This window comes from Oryza glaberrima, chromosome 9, assembly GCF_000147395.1.
Source record: "Oryza glaberrima chromosome 9, OglaRS2, whole genome shotgun sequence".
Classification (NCBI taxonomy): domain Eukaryota; kingdom Viridiplantae; phylum Streptophyta; class Magnoliopsida; order Poales; family Poaceae; genus Oryza; species Oryza glaberrima.
Genome location: NC_068334.1, coordinates 6,681,828 through 6,702,781, shown reverse-complemented (window position 1 = coordinate 6,702,781; position 20,954 = coordinate 6,681,828). Strand labels below are relative to the sequence as shown.

The 20,954-nt window shown below is 43.6% G+C and overlaps 1 protein-coding gene and 1 pseudogene across 1 annotated transcript; both read right to left on the bottom strand.

Annotated features, from left to right (window-relative positions):
• Window positions 1-94: 94 nt before the first annotated feature.
• Window positions 95-5,861, bottom strand: LOC127785223 (THO complex subunit 3). The gene is made up of 11 exons (XM_052312653.1): window positions 5,567-5,861; window positions 4,815-4,910; window positions 4,164-4,293; window positions 3,710-3,798; window positions 3,103-3,171; window positions 2,649-2,706; window positions 2,450-2,561; window positions 1,371-1,457; window positions 1,061-1,139; window positions 836-968; window positions 95-581 (listed from the first exon to the last, which is right to left on the bottom strand). Exons 1-11 carry the CDS (start codon window positions 5,675-5,677, stop codon window positions 547-549), a joined length of 999 nt encoding a protein of 332 aa, XP_052168613.1. The 5' UTR covers window positions 5,678-5,861; the 3' UTR covers window positions 95-546.
• A 6,085-nt stretch (window positions 5,862-11,946) lies between these two features.
• Window positions 11,947-13,038, bottom strand: LOC127784723 (ethylene-responsive transcription factor 3-like; annotated as a pseudogene).
• Window positions 13,039-20,954: the final 7,916 nt, after the last annotated feature.

Below are 20,954 nucleotides of genomic sequence, written 5' to 3'. Positions count from 1 at the left end.
TTTTTTTAAGAGGTTTGGTTTCATATTTTCGTGCTCCCTTGTACTCTTACAAAACATTGATGGGTTAATCAATCATCTTAATCGAGTTGCCCGGGCGATGGACGATCGACTCCTTTGGATTCCGGATTAGAAGGCAGTTATCATAATTTGAGGAATCAATTACTCAAAATTACATAGAGAATTGTGGCATGGAAAAAGGTTAAAAAAAAAGAGGTGCCACGTTATATTATTTTGGATTTAAAAGAACGTATGGTCATAAAACTTTGCGCCCATAGCACCTGAGGCTCAGTGCCACATGATGCAAACATGCAGTTGTTTTTTCCCTACGTAGACAACAAAACATATAGGATTTCTGAAATTTACTCTAACAAAAATATGGGTCTCGACTCTCGAGTCACAAAGTACAATACAATTCAGTTCAAGCGGCCAGGACATTAATAAAATTGAAGTTACAATCAGGGCCCAAACTGCTGTCAGAAATGCAGATCAGAACTCCGAAATCAATCTACAATGAATAGTTGGTGATGGTAATCTGCTAACCATCAGTTATGTGCTTTCAAAGCCAAATATTCGGAAAACACCTGCAAAAAAAACAATAACCGGTAAGAGGGTTAATTGAAGCTATTTTTATAATTAATACCACTTCCATTTTGGTTTAACTTTCTCTCTTGTTGTGTACTGAGCAGTTGCAGAATTATATACTATAAATGAAACGCAAGTCTGAAACAAGTGTATCTGAAGAAAATGAATTCACTATCTTGTAGCAAGTCAAATGCCAAGCTAGACATTTCTTTCATTTGGCCGAACTAAAATGAGTGAGCAGCAGCAATTGTACCTTCATCAGCCTGGTACTTGTTCTTGTCGTCTCCTGCGTAAGCCAGGAGGTTGTACTTGGGGTTCCATTCAACACTATTCATAGCTGCCTTGCATGGAATCTGATGAATCGATCGTCCAGTTTGAACATTGGCCTGATCGAAGGATAGAAATGTAAAAGAATTATTATTTTTGGTAACAGCTAGCTTAGGATCATATTAGAATTACAGTATGTTGAACTACTCACAATGTCAATGAAGGGATCTTCGCTAGCATATGCAAGAAACTCTCCAGTATGATTGAAGCTAACTGTTCTTACAGGCCACCTGGAAAAAGAACAAAAAGAAAAGATGAAGAAAGTACATGTTTCTAAGCATCTTGCAACTGAAGGTATACTCTAATTAATCTTTGTTTCTTTGAATGACTATTTCCAATATGAGGTGTAGAGAAAATAGCAAAATTAGCTAAACATAACTTTTTGTCCAAATATTCATGGCTATATTTTAGATACATTGGAGAGAAATAAAAAGGTATGGTTTAAAAGCAGCGAAACATACTCGAGTTTGGTAAAGGTTTTAATGCAAAGGAGCTCTTTGACATCCCAAAGACTGACAAGTGAATCTGCACTTCCAACAGCAAAATACCTGGCATCAACACATTCTGTAAGTATCCTTGTCAAAATCATTTTAAGCTCCAGTTAGGGCTCAAAGAAACAAAATATTCAGCAGATAATTGAGAACAAATGTACAATACTTTGGCATAGCTACACTAATGCATGAAACATGTTTGTATACCACTATATCCATGCGAACAAGAACATGATACTTTTCCACAATAAATTTTGTTGAGGTTCATGTAGCAGCTCAAATCTCCAAACATTAACATGAAGACTTGCAATGGTGTATAGCAAACAATCCATTCTTTTACATGGAGTAGAAGGCAACAAGTGGCAAACTATTTTGCACCCTTTCTTTTACATGCTAGTAAAGGTGCCTGTTAGTTGCAACGGGAGCTGGGGGAAGGACGTGCTATTCAGTTTTTCTATCCCAGTTTTTTACCAGTGGGGCGTTTTTATATGTGGGTCCACTTCTTTTGGAGGGCTGTTTTTTTTTTCTGCGGGTAAACGAAACTTCACTCCTGATAGGAAGCATGCACAGACGAACGAAACTTGCCTTTCAGAGTAGTAGAGAAACACTGAATTCAGTGTCCCATTTATATTTAGGCATGGGTCATCATAGAATCACTTATGGCTAGGTGCTATCACAGGTGAGATTCACTTAAAGGTAGCTTGGACAGAAAGTTCTTTTTTTTACATATACCAGTATCACTATCAACTGTCAAAAGACCGAGATAGAATACAACATTAGTAATACCCAAAATATAATATGTCAAATAACTTCACTCATGCCTATGCTTTATATTACCTTGAAATAAAAAAAATCGTTAACTACATAAAACAACTAGCATCAGTATAAGGCATTAAGAGAATTAGAGTTCAAAGCGAAGTCAAACAGCATACAGAGAACCTAATGATTATAGCATAAAGTTCAAAAAATAATGTAGTTACAATGAAATGTCATTGGCTGAGATGTGAGTTGAAGTTGAACAAATGAGCGAAGACAGAAAAAATCATCACCTATCAAGGGGATCCATTCCAATGCAATAACAACCCGCTGTATGAGCATTCAATTTGCCAACCACATGAAGGGTGTCATCAAGGGAAGGATCACCAAATACCTCAACATTTCCTACATAAACAGCAAACAATGTAATTACACTGATACCAACTGGTGTGATATTGAAACTTAAAACAACATATGGGTTTTGTATCTTACCAAGTCCAGTAGTGATGAAGAATAAATCTCCAGTTTTGTTCCATGCAATCTCATTTATCTGAGGAACAACAAATCAATAATTTACTTCAGAAAAGTTAACTGATCTGAGGAGCTATATGATTCATTTTTATCAGTAGCAGGTGTACGGGCATTTAGCTAGTTGAAATAGAAAATTTACAAAACTGCAACATAAGTAATGCAGCAAATGAAATCAAAGTACATCGAACAGTTAGGTAATTCACACTCAGTAGTCAGTACTAATTCAAATACCAGCAGGCAATTTTCCTGTTCCAGACAAAGATGCACATGCTGCCGACTTATGCCCACTCTACTTTTTCTCAAAAGGTATATGACTATATGTGCATGTTCATTCAGAGCAGCGAAAGATTCCAAAAGGAAGAAGAAAATTGCTAGAAGAATGTTTCAACAATTCAAACCTTCAAGTGGAAAGTACCTCATAATTAAACTTAAATTTGTGAAGGGCTTTTAGCTTCCGAACATCCACTATTGTCAACTCATCCTCCTGCAAATCATAGTGACAGCTGTTACTACACTTGTACAATTTTATTAAACTAGAACTCACAAAGTAAACACATTGGTGTACGCGGGACCTTGCGAACTAACTTGTAAACTTTATAAAAATAGGTTTACTACAATTATTATAAAATTTACACACCACTCCCCAGTCCCCATGCTCAATAACACTTTACTAACTTTGCATAGCAAAAAAAGTAAATAATTCCATCTAATTTAGGATCAATATGTATATATTCAAGTGTGTCCATACTGAGCTATGTTGTATTGATACTTATACAGAGAGCATGTCAAACACAAGAATGAACATTGCAATTTAGATGCTAATTTGCCAAATAACTCATCACTCAATCTAATATAAATCAGATTATAGTTACACATTTCTCTTTGGAAAGAATTTTATAAATTCCTTTCAAAATATTGTAACCCTCTTCTGGCATGATATATGCAAATTAAAACCAGTTCCTTAGTCATAAATGACTACCGTTCTTGAAGTTAACAGGGATAACAGCCTAGGCAATACATACCTTGTTTCCAACAGCTATTTGAGTACCACCATGTTTATAAGTGATATTGATGTTTTCTCCACTAAGTTCGACGACTTGACATTTTCCACCTGGAAAAGAACACGTCAAACAGTTTGAGAAATAGCGGGTCAAATAAATAATATAATTTTAAAAGGCAAACTGCAGGCCCAAATCTTGTAGAGTTATAAATAGAGAATCAAAAGTATGATGTACAATCCTATGAAAAAAATCGAAGTACAACTAAAAAAATTCTGAAACTAACTTTCAGGTAGAGTCACTACACAAAAGAATAAGACATCTTGTCTGGTAACAACAAGTTCATTGTAAATGGAACATAGGGATTGAACAAAGTGACGAAAAGGGATTCATCAATTTCAGAGAGAAGCTGAGAATGCTGAACACAACTGTGGATATCTTAGTTCTTTAACCTTCAAAGATGAAGGGAACCACTTACTCCGTGCATCCCAGAGGCGAATTGACTTGTCAGCAGCTGCTGTAGCAACTGTATCAGGATGCTTCGGATCCCAGCAGAGCTGATCTACACAATCTGTGTGGCCTTTCAATTCAATGTCTTTAACCTTGGACTGTGCAATATAAAAACCCTAATCAGCACAGTACTGACTTGGTACTTCCAGGGAAATAGAAACCATCTGGGGTTTTTTTCCCCTCCTACGTTCCAACCAAAAATGTCTTAGTGTTCTCAAAACAATATAATTTAGCTTAGAATTTATTTTCCTCAAAAGCGCAGGAGGGCTGTGCTTCCTTTCATTAAGAAGAAGAAATAAGTACAACTGAGGGATCCAAAAGAACCCCTAGCTAAGAAATCATTCACAATTTCACATTAAATAGCTCAAACATATGTCTCAGAGACACAGGCTATGGTATGCTTAAGTGTGATTACTGTCTGAGTTTCTATAATTTTAAATTATACAGCGGGAGATATTTCCAATTAATCATTATGCTTATCTTTCAAATTTATAGAAATGTTCATAAAAAAAGGGTGACAGTTATTCATAGTGAATGACAATAAATGCGTTTATCTAATAATTCCATAATAACAATGAAGGTTATTTTGTTTGCAATCAGGAAAGGAGAGAATGTTTACATGGCCATGGGGATCGATACTCCATACACGTGCAGTATGATCAATAGAGCCTGAAGCAAGCTTCGTGCCTAGGCAGTTCCATGCTACAGAGTGCACCTAACAGTAAAACAAAAGATCAGAATTATACAAAATTTAAGGCTGATTATGTATGTAAGATAGATAAAAAGGAAGGCAAAAAGCGACAGAACCAGTTAAATGCTGCACCTCCATGTGTGGAAGGATTATTTAGAAAAACAAGAAACAGAATTCAAGAAAGAAACAGAGAAATATCGTTGTACTATGAATCTTTCTGCAAGTAAGATTTTTTTTTTTCCCTTTGAATTCTTCCCCTCATAGGAGTAGCAACTTTACAAAGTCAGACAAGAAGTCCCTTTTCGTGAAACCAAATTCCTTCAAAAATTAGGAGTAATTATGACCAGGAATCATATTTGACAATGCGCTCATTCACCAGCTCCCAGAAGGAAAGCAACCAACCAAAGCTTCATTCAATCTCAACATGGCTTAGCCCTAGAGCAAAAGAATCAGCATATATACGGCATGAACGCGAGGAATCAATCACTATATCCTGCTCTAGAATTAGAAACAAAACCGTACGTGTGAACCAAAGATGGATGCATTTTCGTCCTAATTTTTGCTTGTAAACATCCGGATTTTAGGGCTTCCCCCTCGCAGGACTTTTGAGGGTTTAGGACCTCATGAGAAAAAAACTTATCCCCGCGTAGGATTGGTGAGGGGGGAATCGAAAAGGTTACCTTCTTCTTGTGGCCGAAATACTCCCTCGACACCAGGTTCTTCAGGTTCATCCCCGGCGTCGAGCTTCCGCCACCGCCGCCCCGCCGTCTGTCGTCTTCTTTCCCCTCCATTGTCCCCGCGGACTGGGGCACGGGTCTGGTTGTGCTATTCCCCACTCACCGCGTCACGAGGCGCAAGGCGGCGGTGGCGGTGGCGGTGGCGGCGGGCGCGAGACGGAGGAGGGAGAGCCGGGGACGGCGTCGGCGGGGGAGAGGAGAGGGTTTTCGCAGAAACGTCCTTCTACTTTTTTGTTTATTCATGCTACAAGTTCATGCGTTATCCTTAGCATGGAGCCATGGACACATCCTTTGGTTTTTGTTTAATTGGATCCATGCCATTGTAAATATACCGATAAATGTTATTACAATTCGTCTTTTTTAATTGTGACATTGAAATTTTATAAAATTAGAACCGTGCCACTATAGTAATATTTTCCATCCATCTTCGTCTTCTTAGATTCATCTTTCCCCTCTTTTTTTTTTCTCATCTCTATCCACCACCTCTGCGGAGGGGACAGCCGCTGCGGCTGTTGGCAACTTTTTGTGACAAGTCAACAAGCACGATCGCAGCACCTAAACGCCTTGTGGTGATATGGAGTCGCCAACCACCTCGATCTAGCCAAACGGCCAAATCAATATGGTTTTGTAGAAAAACAGCTAAACCAGCTAGCGAAGCCGATTTAGAGATCAAAATCAGCCTCTAAGCCGATTTAGATCGATATGAGGATAACTAACCCGTCTCGTGGGCAAAACGGAAGGCTTTCAGGACAAACCTACAAAGAGGTGTCGCACTCTCGCAGCGGCGGCGGACGGTTTACGGCGCAAACCGACAAAGATGGATTAAAACTAGGGTAAAATAGAAAACATGGTAAAAGAACAATTCAAGTAAATTGTATTCGGGGGTTTTACAATGAACCGGCCTTGTCCCTTAAATAGGGGTTGGTCTTGCCCTCTACAGGCCCTTCTCCACGTCCAACTCGGGATAGAAACCAAAGGAAACACGAAACCTACCTTCCCGAGTAAGGAAACCCAAGACCCGATGAAAACAAACTCGGACTCGGACCCTGACGGTCTGACCGCCCACATACCTGCGGTCAGACCGGCCCTACTAGACGGTCAGACCGCCCACACGCCTGTGGTCTGACCGGCCCTGTGAAGGAAACCCGTCACTTTCCAAACTTTGACAATTTTCCTCTATTTCGTCCATAGGTGCCAAATTTGGGTGTAAACACATGCCCCCCTGCCTTTTTGGTGAACATACGTGAATCTAAAAGCATAGAACATGTTATCTCAGGGCGATAATCCAATTACCGGCCATAGGACTTCCTAAGCATCTTGCCAAATGCTCGGGAAATATTTCTTCAAGTATTTCCCATTAATTGCTCTCTGAAAACACCGTCTTGAAGTGTCTTCATCTCCTTCAAAGTCTTCAAACGCTTGTCGATGACGTCTTCAAAATTGCTTCCCATTAAGGTCTTGTAATCTTCAACCGACAAGTCGTCTTGCTTGAAATACCGAAGAGAGCCAAGATTTACCCCAACTGGCAAAACGGCAATTTCAACAATGTTTTATTACTCGACTCGGCTTATCCATTAGCCTGAGCATAGTAAAGAGAAGAACTCATCAACTTAATAGCATAAGATTCGGCAAAACTTCTCACTCCGTACAAGTAATATTCTCGAGCGGCACGGCTTCGGCCCACTTAGTGAAGTAATCCATTGCAACTAGCACGAACCAATGCCCTTTTGATGACGAAGGATAAATTTGACCAATGAAATCCAAAGCCCAACCTCAGAACGACCATAGTTTAATGATAGGATTCAACACAGCGGTAGGCGCTAATTGAACATTGCCGATCCGTTAACAAGCTTCACTCCCTCTATAACATTTGAAACAATCATCAATTATTTTCGGCCAATGAAACCACACTCTCCTAAGCAACCAATTTATCTTACAGGCTGATTGATGAATTTCACAAATCCCTTCATGTACTACTCTCCTAGCAACTTTGGACTGATCATTATCTAAGTAATACTCCATCTATTTTTCGGCGATATAGTATTTGAGCGCTTGCCGCCGAATCTTCCGATCAACCTTAAGTGTAGGATCTTTCAAATATCTAATCAAAGGAATTCTCTAAGCTATTTCTAACTCATAGGCACAAATGTCCGAATTCACAATTAATACAGCCTTTTAATCAATTGTAACGTGCCCCTAGCTCTCTGCCCGCTATCGGTCAGACCGGCCACGCAATGCCGGTCAGACCACCCTGTCTGTCCGGTCAGACCGGCCATGTAGAGCCGGTCCGACCGGCCGTGCAATGCCGGTCAGACCATCCCTAGTCTATGACTTTGCCAATTTCGTCCAAACTTTTGAAATCAAGCATCGGCCTTTAGTATATAATTTTTCTTCACATAATAGCCAGATGCTTGGTGTATCAAATTATTGGACCAAAATTCCTTCTCTCTAGACATATGAAAAATTATAACATTCAACTAATATGTCTAGATGAATACTAATTCAATTGGCTTTTGAAACAATAATCATCATGGCATCACAACACTTAGCCAATTGAAGTATGATCAATAATAAATCACCAAAGTCACATGTGTCACATGCATAGATTCCAATAAACTAAAAATGTAAGTAATCGGCTTAAGCATGTATGCAAAATATTAACAATGCCAATGTTCCTAAATACAATAACTCTAGAACAAATCATGACACTGACCATTGACATTAGCCGAATTACTAATAGGCAAAACTTTCATGGTGCAATAAATATGAAATCTATATCTTATATGGTGATCCATAAAAACACATATGATTTGGCTTTAAATAAATATCAAAGAGTCATGAGCCAAATCATACTTCAAACAAATTATATGCCAACCTACCAATTCTACTACCTAGAACTGGCATTTGCAACATGTATGTATAATATCAATTTGATAAGCAAAAACACACATGTGCTAGATAGCAAGTAATGTTCTAACATGGCATAGGCATATAATATAACATTGAACACAATAAACCCATACCTTGCCTTAGCATCCAACAAACGGCGGCTCAAAGATGTGATGTTGTATCCATCGCCGTTCATCTTCTCTTGGTTCCCTCATAAACATAATAATGTCTTGCCCCCTAAGCAAAATCGGCTTTCTCGACTGCACGATTTCGAAGGCAAGACGAACACTGCACCAACATCCACAGCATCATGTGAAGGAGACTTATCTCTAATGACCGATGATTCTTCTCTCATGAAATTGGATTTAATACTACTATGGGAAATCACCGGTCTCTTAACTTTTACTTCTTTAGGTCTGCACACTCGCTTAGGTGTCATTTGAGGATCTAAATTGTTACATGTTTTGTTCTCCACATTTTCGGTCTACTTTTCCTTTTGACCTATGGCCTAAAGACGTTGTAGCCTCCTCTTTTGAGAGCGAGATAGGCCAGAAGGTATCCACTTCGGCTGTGGTTGTTTTCCAGGAGCTAAGCAATGATTCTTCATATTTTTGGTCGAAGTGGAAGCTCCTATGTTGTTCTCAATTTTCCCACTCTTCTCCAATGCTCCCCGATCAGACCGGCCTCTAGGCCCGGTCGGACCGGCCACAAGCCATCGGTCAGACCGGCCAGTAAGGTCGGTCAGACCGGTCGGAGACTAGCGATTAGACCGGCCAGCTGTCTCGGTTAGACCACCAATGTTGACAGTCATGGCGTTGACTTCGATCTCCTTTGCTGAATCGGAGGTTACCTTTGGTGAAACTACAACTTGAGGTAGCGAGATGTTTCCTTTCACGACGCCTTGATCGGTCCTAATGTATTGTGTAGTAATATTGTTGAACCCGTTCCCGCTCGTCATAGTTGATGAAGAAATTCCTTGATTAAATCCGGTCATATAGCTTATAGCCAAAAATCGTTGACAGAACAGATTAATATACGGTCTTAGTTTTCCTTGTAATGCTACTGTACTTAGCAAAAGATTGGAGAAATTGAACCTTCACAGAAATAACCGATACAGTAGGAATCGGCTTTGTTGTTGTTTTTTTCTTTTTTTGTTTTTATGTGAACAGAAGTAGATCGGCTTGGATAGCCTGATCTTTTTTTAGCACGTGCACAGTACCAGCTTTGATCAATCAAATCTTTCTGTTGCCGTGTGAAGCAAAAAGGAAACAACGTTGCTAATCCGGCTGCTGCTCCCTGTGTGAACACAGTTTAACGTCTAGCCGTGACCGAACAGAACAATTAAGCTTGAAGACAAAACCAATGTCGGCGACAATAATAATTACAGTGTAAGTTAATTCTGGCTGTTTAGCCGAAACTAATTCGATGATTCGACGAAAGAGTAATTATTAGATTAAACGAAATTCGGCCCTAGTATGGCCGATTAGATCGTTCCCCAGCGGAGTCGTCAAAAATCGTGTTGGTAACTTTTTGTGATAAGTCGACAATTACGATCGCAGCACCTAAACACCTTGCGGTGATATGGAGTCGCCAACTACCTCGATCTAGCCAAACGGCCAAATCAAGATGTGTTTTGTAGAAAACAGCTAAACCGGCTAGCGGAGCCGATTTAGAGATCAAAAATCAGCCTCTAAGCCGATTTAGATCGATATGAGGATAACTAACCCATATCGTAGGCAAAACGGAAGGTTTTCAGGACAAACCTACAAAGAGGTGTCGCACTCTCGCAGCGGCGGCGGACAGTTTACGGCGCAAACCGACAAAGATGGATTAAAACTAGGATAAAATAGAAAACATAGTAAAAGAACGATTCAAGTAAATTGTATTCGGGGGTTTTATAATGAACCGGCCTTGTCCCTTAAATAGAGGTTGGTCTTGCCCTCTACGGGCCCTTCTCCACGTCTAACTCGGGATAGAAACCAAAGGAAACACGAAACCTACCTTCCCGAGCAAAGAAACCCGAGACCTGATGAAAACAAACTCGGACTCGAACCCTGACGGTCTGACCGCCCACATACCTGCGGTCAGACCGGCCCTACTAGCCGGTCAGACCACCCACACACCTGTGGTCTGACCGGCCCTTTGAAGGAAACCCGTCACTTTTCAAACTTTAGCAATTTTCCTCTATTTCGTTTATAGGTGTCAAATTTGGGTGTAAACAACGGCCATCTCCTACTCCCCCCACAACCACAGGGAGCTGCTGCGAGAAGCAACAATCATCATCTATCACCAGCAACAAGTTGGCAGATACGTAGATCAGGGCACATTAATCGTCACCAGATCAGGTAAACAAAAACAACAGAGAGGAGGGGTGAGGGATCATGTCGGCTACAAGAGAAGGGAAGAACCAAATATTTTTCTCCTTTCCTCTTTCTCCAACGACGGGATATGTTCTAGCCTTAGCTCGTCGTTGTCGTAGACAATGTTGAGATTATAGGCATATAATGATTTAATATATTCCATAAATAAATCATGGCATTGCAGATGTAGACTAGCATTAACGCATCATTAGATCTACACATGTAAACTAAGCAGTAAAACATGAACAGATCAAATATGCGCAACATATTGAACACGTACCGAGGTGGTAGAAAGACCGGCTGCTCGGCAGGAACTTTTCGCGGTTGCGAGCGTTGACGAAGTCGCGAAGCATGCGAGCGGAGAGGAAGGCGAGCCGTCGCTAACGAACAGGGAGCAGTCGCACGAAGCGCTTCCCAAAAACCTTATTGCCGCCTTCTCCCGGTGCAGGACGTCGAAGGCAGAGGTTCCGGAGACCTGCTCTCCCGATCGCCGGTGCACGCCGGCGAGCGGGATGGAGGAGTCTACGAGCGACGGCGCAGTACAGAGTAGGAGGCAAACCCTAGATTGATTTCGCGTGTGTTGCGTGAAGACGGCGGGTCGGTTTATATAGAGAAGGGTCGCTTGATCAGGGCGCCCGCACGATCTCCACTGCGCGTAACTGAACCGGATAAGTCGCGCGTAACTTATCCGGACTCCACGCCGTTTTCACGCACCGGATTTTTCGAAATGTTTCCAAAACAAAACAAATCCAAATCCCGCAGCAAAACAAAACTGCAAAAGGAGGTTGCATCTGCGCAAGGATGAGGAGCCAATTTTGCGGACCATTCGACACGTATGTCGTACACGAGCGCCACCTGCCCTGCCCGGCGAGGCAAGCGAGCGCGCGCATGTGTTTCCCCTCTTCTCTCCACCACACATGCTTCAAGTGGCTAGGAGGGCATCCTCCCTTTTAAGGAGGTCCCCCTCTCCTAGAATAAGCAAGGTGGTACTAAACTCCACATGCATGCCATCCCATGAGGTGGGCTTTTGTGATTTTCCAAAAATTAATCTTCGAGTGGGCTAAGGCCCATCCATTAATTCCAACAGACACAACCAACGTCGCCGATGCCAACGCCGATAGGCGGCAAGTTGAGGTTAAACTGAAATGTGAGCTGACACGACAGTGAGGCGGTGGCGTCCGTGCAGTCCTCATCAACCATCGACGCCGACAACCCGCAATCATTGTGGCAGTCACCATCAAGGATCTACGATGGCGAAAGCCGTGGAAGGAGCACCAGTCGCGGCCTGGTGCCGAATGACTCAACGGTGGAGCTAAGGCTGGTGGTGGCTGGCCTAGCTAGCGATGGCAGCGGAGTAGGGTGGGTAGGTGAGGTGGTGGTGGTGGTGCTGATGGTGGTGGAGCTGAGGCTGGGCGTGAGGGAGGGAGAGAGTGAAGTTGGTCTTGGCCTTGGGACCCGGAGCGCCCGTGCTGCCACATCGTAGGCCCGCGCAGCGTCGTAGGCCTATGTGTCTTCCTCGGCGGAGTCATAGGTTTCCAGCCACACCCGCACCTTCTTCACTGGGTCACAGATCACCGCCACGTACCGCCCCCATGGCCACTTCTGCACCCCGCGAAACCGCGCGCACCTCCCGCCGGTGGTGGAGAGAGATGAGGAAAGAAAAAAAAGAGGATGGAGAAAGAAGATGAATCTGATGAGTGGGTCCCATTTGCAGATGAGGAAGAAGCCGGAGGTGGATGGAAAATATGATGATAGTGGCACGGTTCTAATTTTGTAAAATTTTAATGGCACAGCTACGAATAGACGAATTATAGTGGTATTTATTTGAATCGGCATATTTACAGTGGCATGGATCATATTAACCCTTTGTTTTTTCAAAGCAAGAACCAAACATGAGAAATATCTGAAAATGGTTGGACCAAGAATTGTCATAGTCCACCTTAATTAGTACAGGTGGGGACTTTAAGCATTAGGCAAAAATAAAAGCCACAAACTATATACAACTCCATGATGTAGATACATGTACAAAACACTACAAGCACTGGACACTAGTACCTAAAAAACATGTTAATGCATTTTTTGAAATATTTTAACTAAGTTAAAGTTGTTTGGAGGTGTAGCCTTAATATGTTTCTTGGTGACATGCTGATACCTGGCATGCGTCATTACGATGTCTTTGCAAAGTCATCAAATCATCTTGACCATGACCTCATGTTCTACCAAACCACTATCAGGGACCTTCCAAAACTGAACTGCAAGTCCACAATAAGAGCTAGCTACGCCTCCCACAACTTTAACCATTTACTGAAAAAAAGAGATGGCATAGTAGAAACAGAAGCTAGGCTATGTTGGAACCTGTGGGTTCCTAACCCACCTCTCTTGCACGAAAAATGAGGTAGTTCATTAATACATGATTAATTAAATACTAGTGATTTTTTAAAATAATAGATTAATATTTTTTTTAAAAAAAACTTTCATATATAACATTGTTAAAAAGCACACCGTTTAGCGGTTCGGGAAACCGTGGAAAACGAAAAAGTAGAAGTTGGGAAATGGGATGTTTGAACACGGCCTAATCCAAGTTTGAGTTGCTCATGGTAAGGGCAATAGTAGTGCGCCATAGTTTTTTTTTTTATTGCTGGTCCTCACATACCACGTAGACTAAGAACCATATTTGCTACATGCTCCATAGTGCAGGTCACTTGTGGTGGGTCTCAGCACTATCTCTCCTTCACTTTTCATCCCCTCTCCTTCATTTTTCATCACTTTGCATGTTTGCCTTTTCCAGTTTTCCCTAGCATAGAGGAAGCAAGGTGGTAGCGCCGGATTGTCTCTGGCGACGGAGCCAAGCAGAGCGGTGGCGGCATGGCCGAAGCAGCGACGGCGGCTCCACCTCTCCTCCTCCTCCGACCGGTGGCCCAAGCGGGGGACAGCGCGGCAGGAGCTCACTGGCGCGAGGGGGGGATGGTGCAGCGGGAGCTCAGCGGGGTTGATCTGGCGGCGCGGTCGAAGATGTGACAGCGCCGGTGGAGCTCCACCTCTCCTCTTCCTCCTCCGACCGGCAGCCCAAGCAGGGGAGGGCGCGGCAAGAGCTCGCCGGCGCGTGAGGGGGGGGACGGCCCGGCCCTCTCCGTCGAGCTGCCGTTGCTGTGGTACTCAGTGGCACGGAACGGCGACGACAACGAGGTTAGGTCATCAGATCCACCTCCTCTTCTTCCTTCTCCGCGCCGCCGCCCCGACAAGCTCGCCAGATCTAGCCTTGGGTTCGCTGGATCTAGCGAGCGGCACCACTTTGGGGGCAATGCACTTGCTCGGGGTGGTAGCCTCATCGGCGACCGGCGCCACCTTGAATAAGATGTGGGGGCGCGCATTGGGACACAGCATCTCTCAATGCGCCACGCCACCCGTGCCTTCAACTTCTAACGAAGAATGAGTGACTTGTTTTGACCCCGCAGTCTTGACTTGAAAACGCCATGCACGCAGCTGGGGAGGAATCTCCTACGTGGACGGTTGGGGCAGAACGACACATCAGTACACTGTGAACGCCCTTACAGCTCAACCCCCCCCCCTCCCAAATAGGAAACTACTGCTTCCCCCTCTTATAGTTTTTTCTAATTAAGAAATTTTTTTCTCGATTCCCGTTAGTACGCTTTTTAAACTGTTAAACAGTGTATTTTGTGTGAAAACTTTCTATATAGAAGTTGCTTTAAAAATATCAAACAAACTCATTTTTCAAATTTATAATAATTAAAAATAAATTAATCACACTTTAATGGTTTTCTCGTTTTGCATGTCCTAACTTAATATTCATCTTCATTAGATTCAAACAGGACTTGTCCTCTTTGCAACAGCTCGGATTTAGATTTTTCTTTAGGGCTGGGTATTTCTGTTTTTATATATCTATGGATTTAGATCTACCATCTACCATCACATTGATAATATTTGAATAAATTATTTTATACCCATTTTATGTGTAATTTAAAATTTTATATTACTATAATCTAACCTATAAAATTCAAATTTACCGTGGATCCAAGATCTAGAGTTGTACCAAATAGGACCTTAAAGAAAGAAAATGTAGGAATTTTAGGTATGGGAAATAAATCCTATGAAAGTCCTTTTGAAACAAATGGGTTGATCCCTACCCAAATCCTTAAAAATTTCTATGTAATAATATACTCTAGAGGAATGTTGAAGAAAAATAAATGTGGTTTTACCTCTTGTTTTCTTCTTATTGTGGCTAGAGTTCATGCATTTTTATGGAGAGAATCCCTTATACACCGCTCTAAATTGGCCAGTTCCCTTATATGCTACTCAAAATTGGCTTCTTACTTTTATGCTACTGGTTCAAGTTTTTCATCCTTTTATGTCACTCCCAGCACGGTAGCGTTTGTTGACGGTAAGTTAGATGTTAGTTTTTTTTCGTAAATGACCAATATGCCCTCTCAACTAAATAATATGTAAACTTCAAAAATTCATAACTAATTTATTTTAAATCCTTTTTGAGTGAACAAAATTTTGTCAGAACTAGTGAAAAATTTGCTTTGTATTAAAAATATTGTTGGAAATATGCATGTTTCATGCTTATATTGAAAATTCATTTGTGATGGTGATGACTAAAATTGTACTTGATTATAAAAAAAAATCAATTTTCATATGTTGTATCTAGTAGCTATCTTGGTACTAAAATGCTATACATATATCAACCAATTTCTCTATCAAATGAAAAATACCTATCATTGGTTGTATACCAATTCTCAAGGGCAAATGCATCTTTTTACTATGAAGTTAACGGTCAACTAGCGGTGGAGTGACAACAATGGTATAAAAGAGAGGACAAACTTAAAACGGTGGCATAGAAGGGAGGAGCCAATTTGAAGTGGCATATAAGTGATTCTCTCGTTTTTATGTGTCAATCAAATTACAATTATGAAAAATTATTTTGCTATGAAATTCCATGGAAATGCAACGGTCATGACATTTTATCCTCCATTCTTTTCTATCTATATGTTTCAATAATATTATGTTTCAAAGGAACCCCCCTAATCATTGCCTTTATGATGTGAGAAACTATAGGGTGTTATGAGAAATCTTTTGTTCTAATTTGAAGTTTTGAACGGGCACCAGAGTTTGCAACATTCAAATATTTATGAAGTAGAGTTTATTTTGTCACATAACTAAATTTTTAATTAAGTGTAGATAGGCCAACGACCTCTAAATCAACATGATGCCTATTGTTTTTTTTCTAATCCTTCGATAAAACTATCTTTATTTATATAAATATGCTATAGGACTATATAAAGTAGGCTCTTAGCTAAATTTAACTCTTATTGCGTAACCATCACCATTGACATGTCCGGGATCGATGATAGGGTTATTGGCATACTAAGAGTAGGATCAATGTTACCATCCATTGTATAACGCTCCGCTTTTCGTGAGACGTTAAAAACTAGTTTGAGAAAAATCCTATATGCGAAAATTCCGTTCTCTGTGTGAGAGTCTAAGTCGTGCCGTGGATCTCAATTCAAATCCGTCCTTGTTCCCTGTTATCGCCATCAAAAATCATCCACCTCAAGATTTCAACTTCCGAAATCAAACATCGGAATTCAATCCCGTCCTTGAACTCCTTGCCAATATTTCTCCCGATTCCGAGAATGTCAAATCCGTCCTTGAAATCCTCCCTGTCCATCGATTGATCTATCCACTTATCTAACCTATCTATCTATCTATCCATCTACCTATCTGTCTACCTATCGATCTACCTACCCAGCTGTCTATCTATCTATTGATCTATCTAACTACCTTTGAATCCTTGCCAAATATTTTCCCTGACTCCAAAAATAACCAAATTCCCATTTTGAATTCATTCTCCAAATCCAAATCTCTCTAAATCAATCTTTCAGAAAAAAGTCTATTTTGCCTCCCTCTGGTTTGTGGACCGTTTTCCTCCTCGGCCCATCCCCTCTCGGCTGCTCCTCCTCCTCCTCCCCTCGCTCGTGCGTTGCACACAGCCGAGCCGAGAGAGAGCGCCGCACTCGCTCTCTTCTCTTAGCTCGTCCTCTCTCTCTCCGTTTCTCTCTCCCGTCGAAGCTCCCCCCACCGGCGCCGGTTCCCGCCGCCGCCTTTTCGAATTTCGCTGCGCCCTCGCGTCGCGCGCGCGCTCGCTCGTGCATGTCCGACTGCCCGGTCGCCGCCGCGTCAGCCCTGGCCGCTTGCGCCGCGCAGCAGCCCATGCCGCCCTGCCACTCGCTCCACCTGTGCGCGCGTGCATCCAAGACATGGAGGCAGAGCCTCGGCTCCCCTCTCTCACGCGCTCTCCCTCCTCCCTCTGCTCGCCCAAATCGGCAAGGAGCCGAGCTCCTTTCCCCTCCCCTTTTGCTTTTTCCCTCTCAGCCCGGCCGCCTGTGACCACCTCCTGCCGCTCCTTGACCGCAAGCGCCGCGCCAGCCGAGCTCCCTTGACCACCTAAGTCGGTTTCCTCCCCCAAAACCGACTTCCCGTGCCTATAAAACCACAGCCGAGCTCCTCCTCTCAACCCCTCTCGCTTCACTCTCCACGCCGCCATTGTCGCCCTTGCCCTGCAGTCGCCCTCGCCGTCCATCGCCAAAGCACCAGGGAGACCGGTGCGTGCGAAGGACGCGAGAAGAGGACTCCGGGCACCATCATCTTCCCCTTCCCCGGCCCGAGGCCGGAGAGCTCGCTCCCGCGCCGTCGGTCACCCATCACAGCACCCATCTCGACTCGGTAGTGCCTCTCTCCGTTCTACCTTCTCGCTCGCCCTCTCCCTCTTTTGGCTCGCACGGTAGCTTGGTAGCCCTCCCGAACGCGTGTAGACGAAGCCCCAATTCCTGCCGCCGCTTGGCATGGTCTCGCCGCCATTGCCGCCCGTTCCGGGGAGCCGCTGCTCGTTGCCGGCCTCCCTCGAGGCCCCTCCGTCCCATCTGGCACCGGAAATGAATTCCTTGCACCCCGGAGATACTCTCGCCACCTTGAATCGACCTCTCATCGCCCCGCCGCGATTTCCCCTTTTGCTCGCCGCCGGCCGCCGCCGTCGCAATCCGCCGCCCTTGACCTCTGGCAGCGAAATCCGAGCCGTTGGCTCGCCTCCTCTCGTGTCTATCTTCGCTCCAGTGGTCTCCCCTCCTTCCGCCGTGCCTCGCGCCGCTCCGCCGACGCGCGCCGCCGCCCGCTGTCCATCCGGCCGGCCTTCGTCTTCCTCCTCTCGCCATCCGACGCGGCCGCCACGTAAGCGCCACGTCGGCTAGGCCGAGTCAACCCGTCGGCCTCCCTCCCCCATCCCGGTGCGCGCGGTCCACGGTGCGCCAGCCGCCGACGCGTGGGCCCGCCTCTTCCCGGTCCATCCGGCGCATGCGGCATGAGCCGAGCCCACTAACCCTAGCACCGCACCCCGCGTGCACTCCCTCCCCCACCGTGAACCAGGCCACCGCCAAGTGGCCCCCGTCCTAGGACCCCCACGCGATGGATCCGGTCCACCAGACCGCCTCTCTCTCCCCACCCAAGCCCTAATGGGCCAATCTCCTTTGGGCCATGCCTCACGCTCGGCCTAAAAAGTCTATATTTCCTCCCTCCACCAAATCAATTCTCATACACAAAAGTCCATCTTTCCCCCTTTTTGGCCCCACATATCAATGAGTAATTAAAGAATATTCTTGGGAATATTCTTTTCCATAAATTCAATAGATCATTTCTTTATTCCAAAAATTCCATAAACCATTTCTCCTATTCCAGAAATTCCAATTAAGCTTCCGAAATTCATATCTTCTCAACCGCTCATCCGATTGACTCTGTTCCACTTCCAATAATTCCGTAAAATTGAGATCTATTTAATGGCACTATTATTTAGTCTAAATAGGGTCTTTTTCTTGGTCTTTTGTCTAGGTTTTCGATTGTTTGCGTATAGTTGCGGTTACTGGATTTTCGTCGATCGTGGATTTCTCGAAGATTCGTGAAGCTCAGTGAAGACCTTGAGCAAGGCAAGTCACCCTTTGATCAATTGCTCCTATAATTGAAAAATCATTATTATTTTGTTTGCAACTTGCATTATTAGAATCACACACTTAACTTGCTTGGCCTCGGTTTGCATGCTAAACCGACGGACCTACCAAGTAGTCGCACTACTTCCTGTAGGCTGACATACCCAGATCCCTTGTTGCTCCACCATTGTGGTACTTTGGTATCCGTGCTCTCTGAGCACGTACACCAATTATCCCACATACACCGTTGTTTGTCGAAAATTTGGGAAATGGGTTTGAGAAGCCTTGAAAACCCGACATGTTGTGTCGGTGTGTTTGAAAATAAAATGAATTGTGAAAACTCGTGATGCGGGGGTTGTGCCTATGTGGCACTGTCCTGTATTCGCATATAAGGACCAATTCCTATGGGAAACTCATCGAACATAATCAAAGTGCAACCACAAGGTGGAATGGGACACCCTGGCTAAGTAACTAGTCGGTTCAGGGAAACATCGCATGCCAATAGTTGGGAACGCCGAGGCGGGGTCGAACAAACCGGGTTCCTGGTAAGGCAAGGACGAGAAGCTTGCTCACTTACCGATCAAGGTGGTTGGAGTTGATTTGTGAATGCCTAAAATGGCCTATATTTATGTGAGGATTTGATCCTTCTATATGGCATGAGGTAACCCTGGGTCGGCTTGGGAAAGGCTTTGCCGCGAACCTCTGACACCGGCCAGTGTCTGGGGTAAGTTCGTGTCTTCTGGGTAAAGTGTACCCCTCTGCAGAGGTTAACTAACTGTTCGAACAGCCGTGCCTACGGTCATGGGCGGATGTGAGGTGGTTCCCGTTGCGTAGATTTGATTGCCTGTGCTTTGTGAAAAGTTGTTGTGGTGTGGGAATCGTTACCAGAATTAGCCTATGTGGCAGATGGATGACCTGAGTTGTCACGCCTGGAATTTCTATCCAAAACTCCAAACGCTTACATGTGTGTTAAACCCTCGTCCAGGAATCAGCCGAGGCACATAATAACAAATTGATAATATAGTACGAATAAACAGCTATTTAATATTCGCAAATAATAAATTATTACAGAGGTAGATAGTTCCTCTCAAAGAATAAAATTCTACGCAGCGGAAAAATAAAACAAACTACGGAACAGCTATGGCGACTCCACTTCACAGGCAACTCAACCCGGACCAAGCCTAATCCTCCAGACCATCACCTTCACTGAAGTACTCCTCCTCTGATGAATGAATATTGCAAGAATGAGCATATGACATACTCAACAAGCCACACAGCAAATATGCAAGTGCACAGGATAACAAAAGATGGCATAAGCCACACAGCAAATATGCAAGTGCACAGGATAACAAAAGATGGCATAATAAAGCTCATTTGCATAAACAACATTTAACAAACATTTAAGAGTAGTAAAACAGTAGAGTAATTAATCATCAATTTTAATCAACACTGAACAGCACACCCATACTGCTCAGGCCCAACCATTCTGAACAACCAACCCTGGTTGTACCAAACAAACCTCCATACCAGGAGTATACCACTCCAAACCAGGAGTCAAATTAATTATCACAATTACCATTAATGAATAGTGTAAGACTAATCACGAAAAACATTGTTAAACTCACCCAAAACCGCGGGCACGGCTATTTGAATAGTTTTACTCTGATCAGAGGCGTACCACTGTACCCACAAGACATAATCCCACAACATGTCACCATGCGCCTCAGTACCACCACGGTACCTTGGAAAGGAACTGTGACATTACCCCTCGCACAACACAACTCACCACAGTGCACCGTTCTTGGATCATAATCTCCCCCTCAAAACCAGAGGCAATGGACTCCCCAGCGACCCCCACGGACTTCTCGCCGCTTCACAGTCTGGCACACCATAATGAATCATGCTATACAAAAGATAAAGCCGTTGCCCATGCTGGCTTGTGGTTGGCACGGTAATTGTTTCACAACAGTAGCTCGCGAACCGGTCCTTAATTGTCATGAGCACAACCATCAAAACCATATGCTCACAACCCACCTTTAATCAGGTTTTAGTTATCAATTAATTAACATAACAAAATTAACCATCGTG

Coding starts and splice junctions, on each gene's coding strand:
- LOC127785223 (XM_052312653.1), bottom strand. CDS start 5,677: ATGGAGGGGAAAGAAGACGACAGACGGCGGGGCGGCGGTGGCGGAAGC. Junction 2,562..2,648: donor CTTCATCACTACTGGACTTG/GTAAGATACAAA, acceptor CTGTTTATGTAG/GAAATGTTGAGGTATTTGGT. Junction 582..835: donor CAAGTACCAGGCTGATGAAG/GTACAATTGCTG, acceptor TTTTTTTTGCAG/GTGTTTTCCGAATATTTGGC.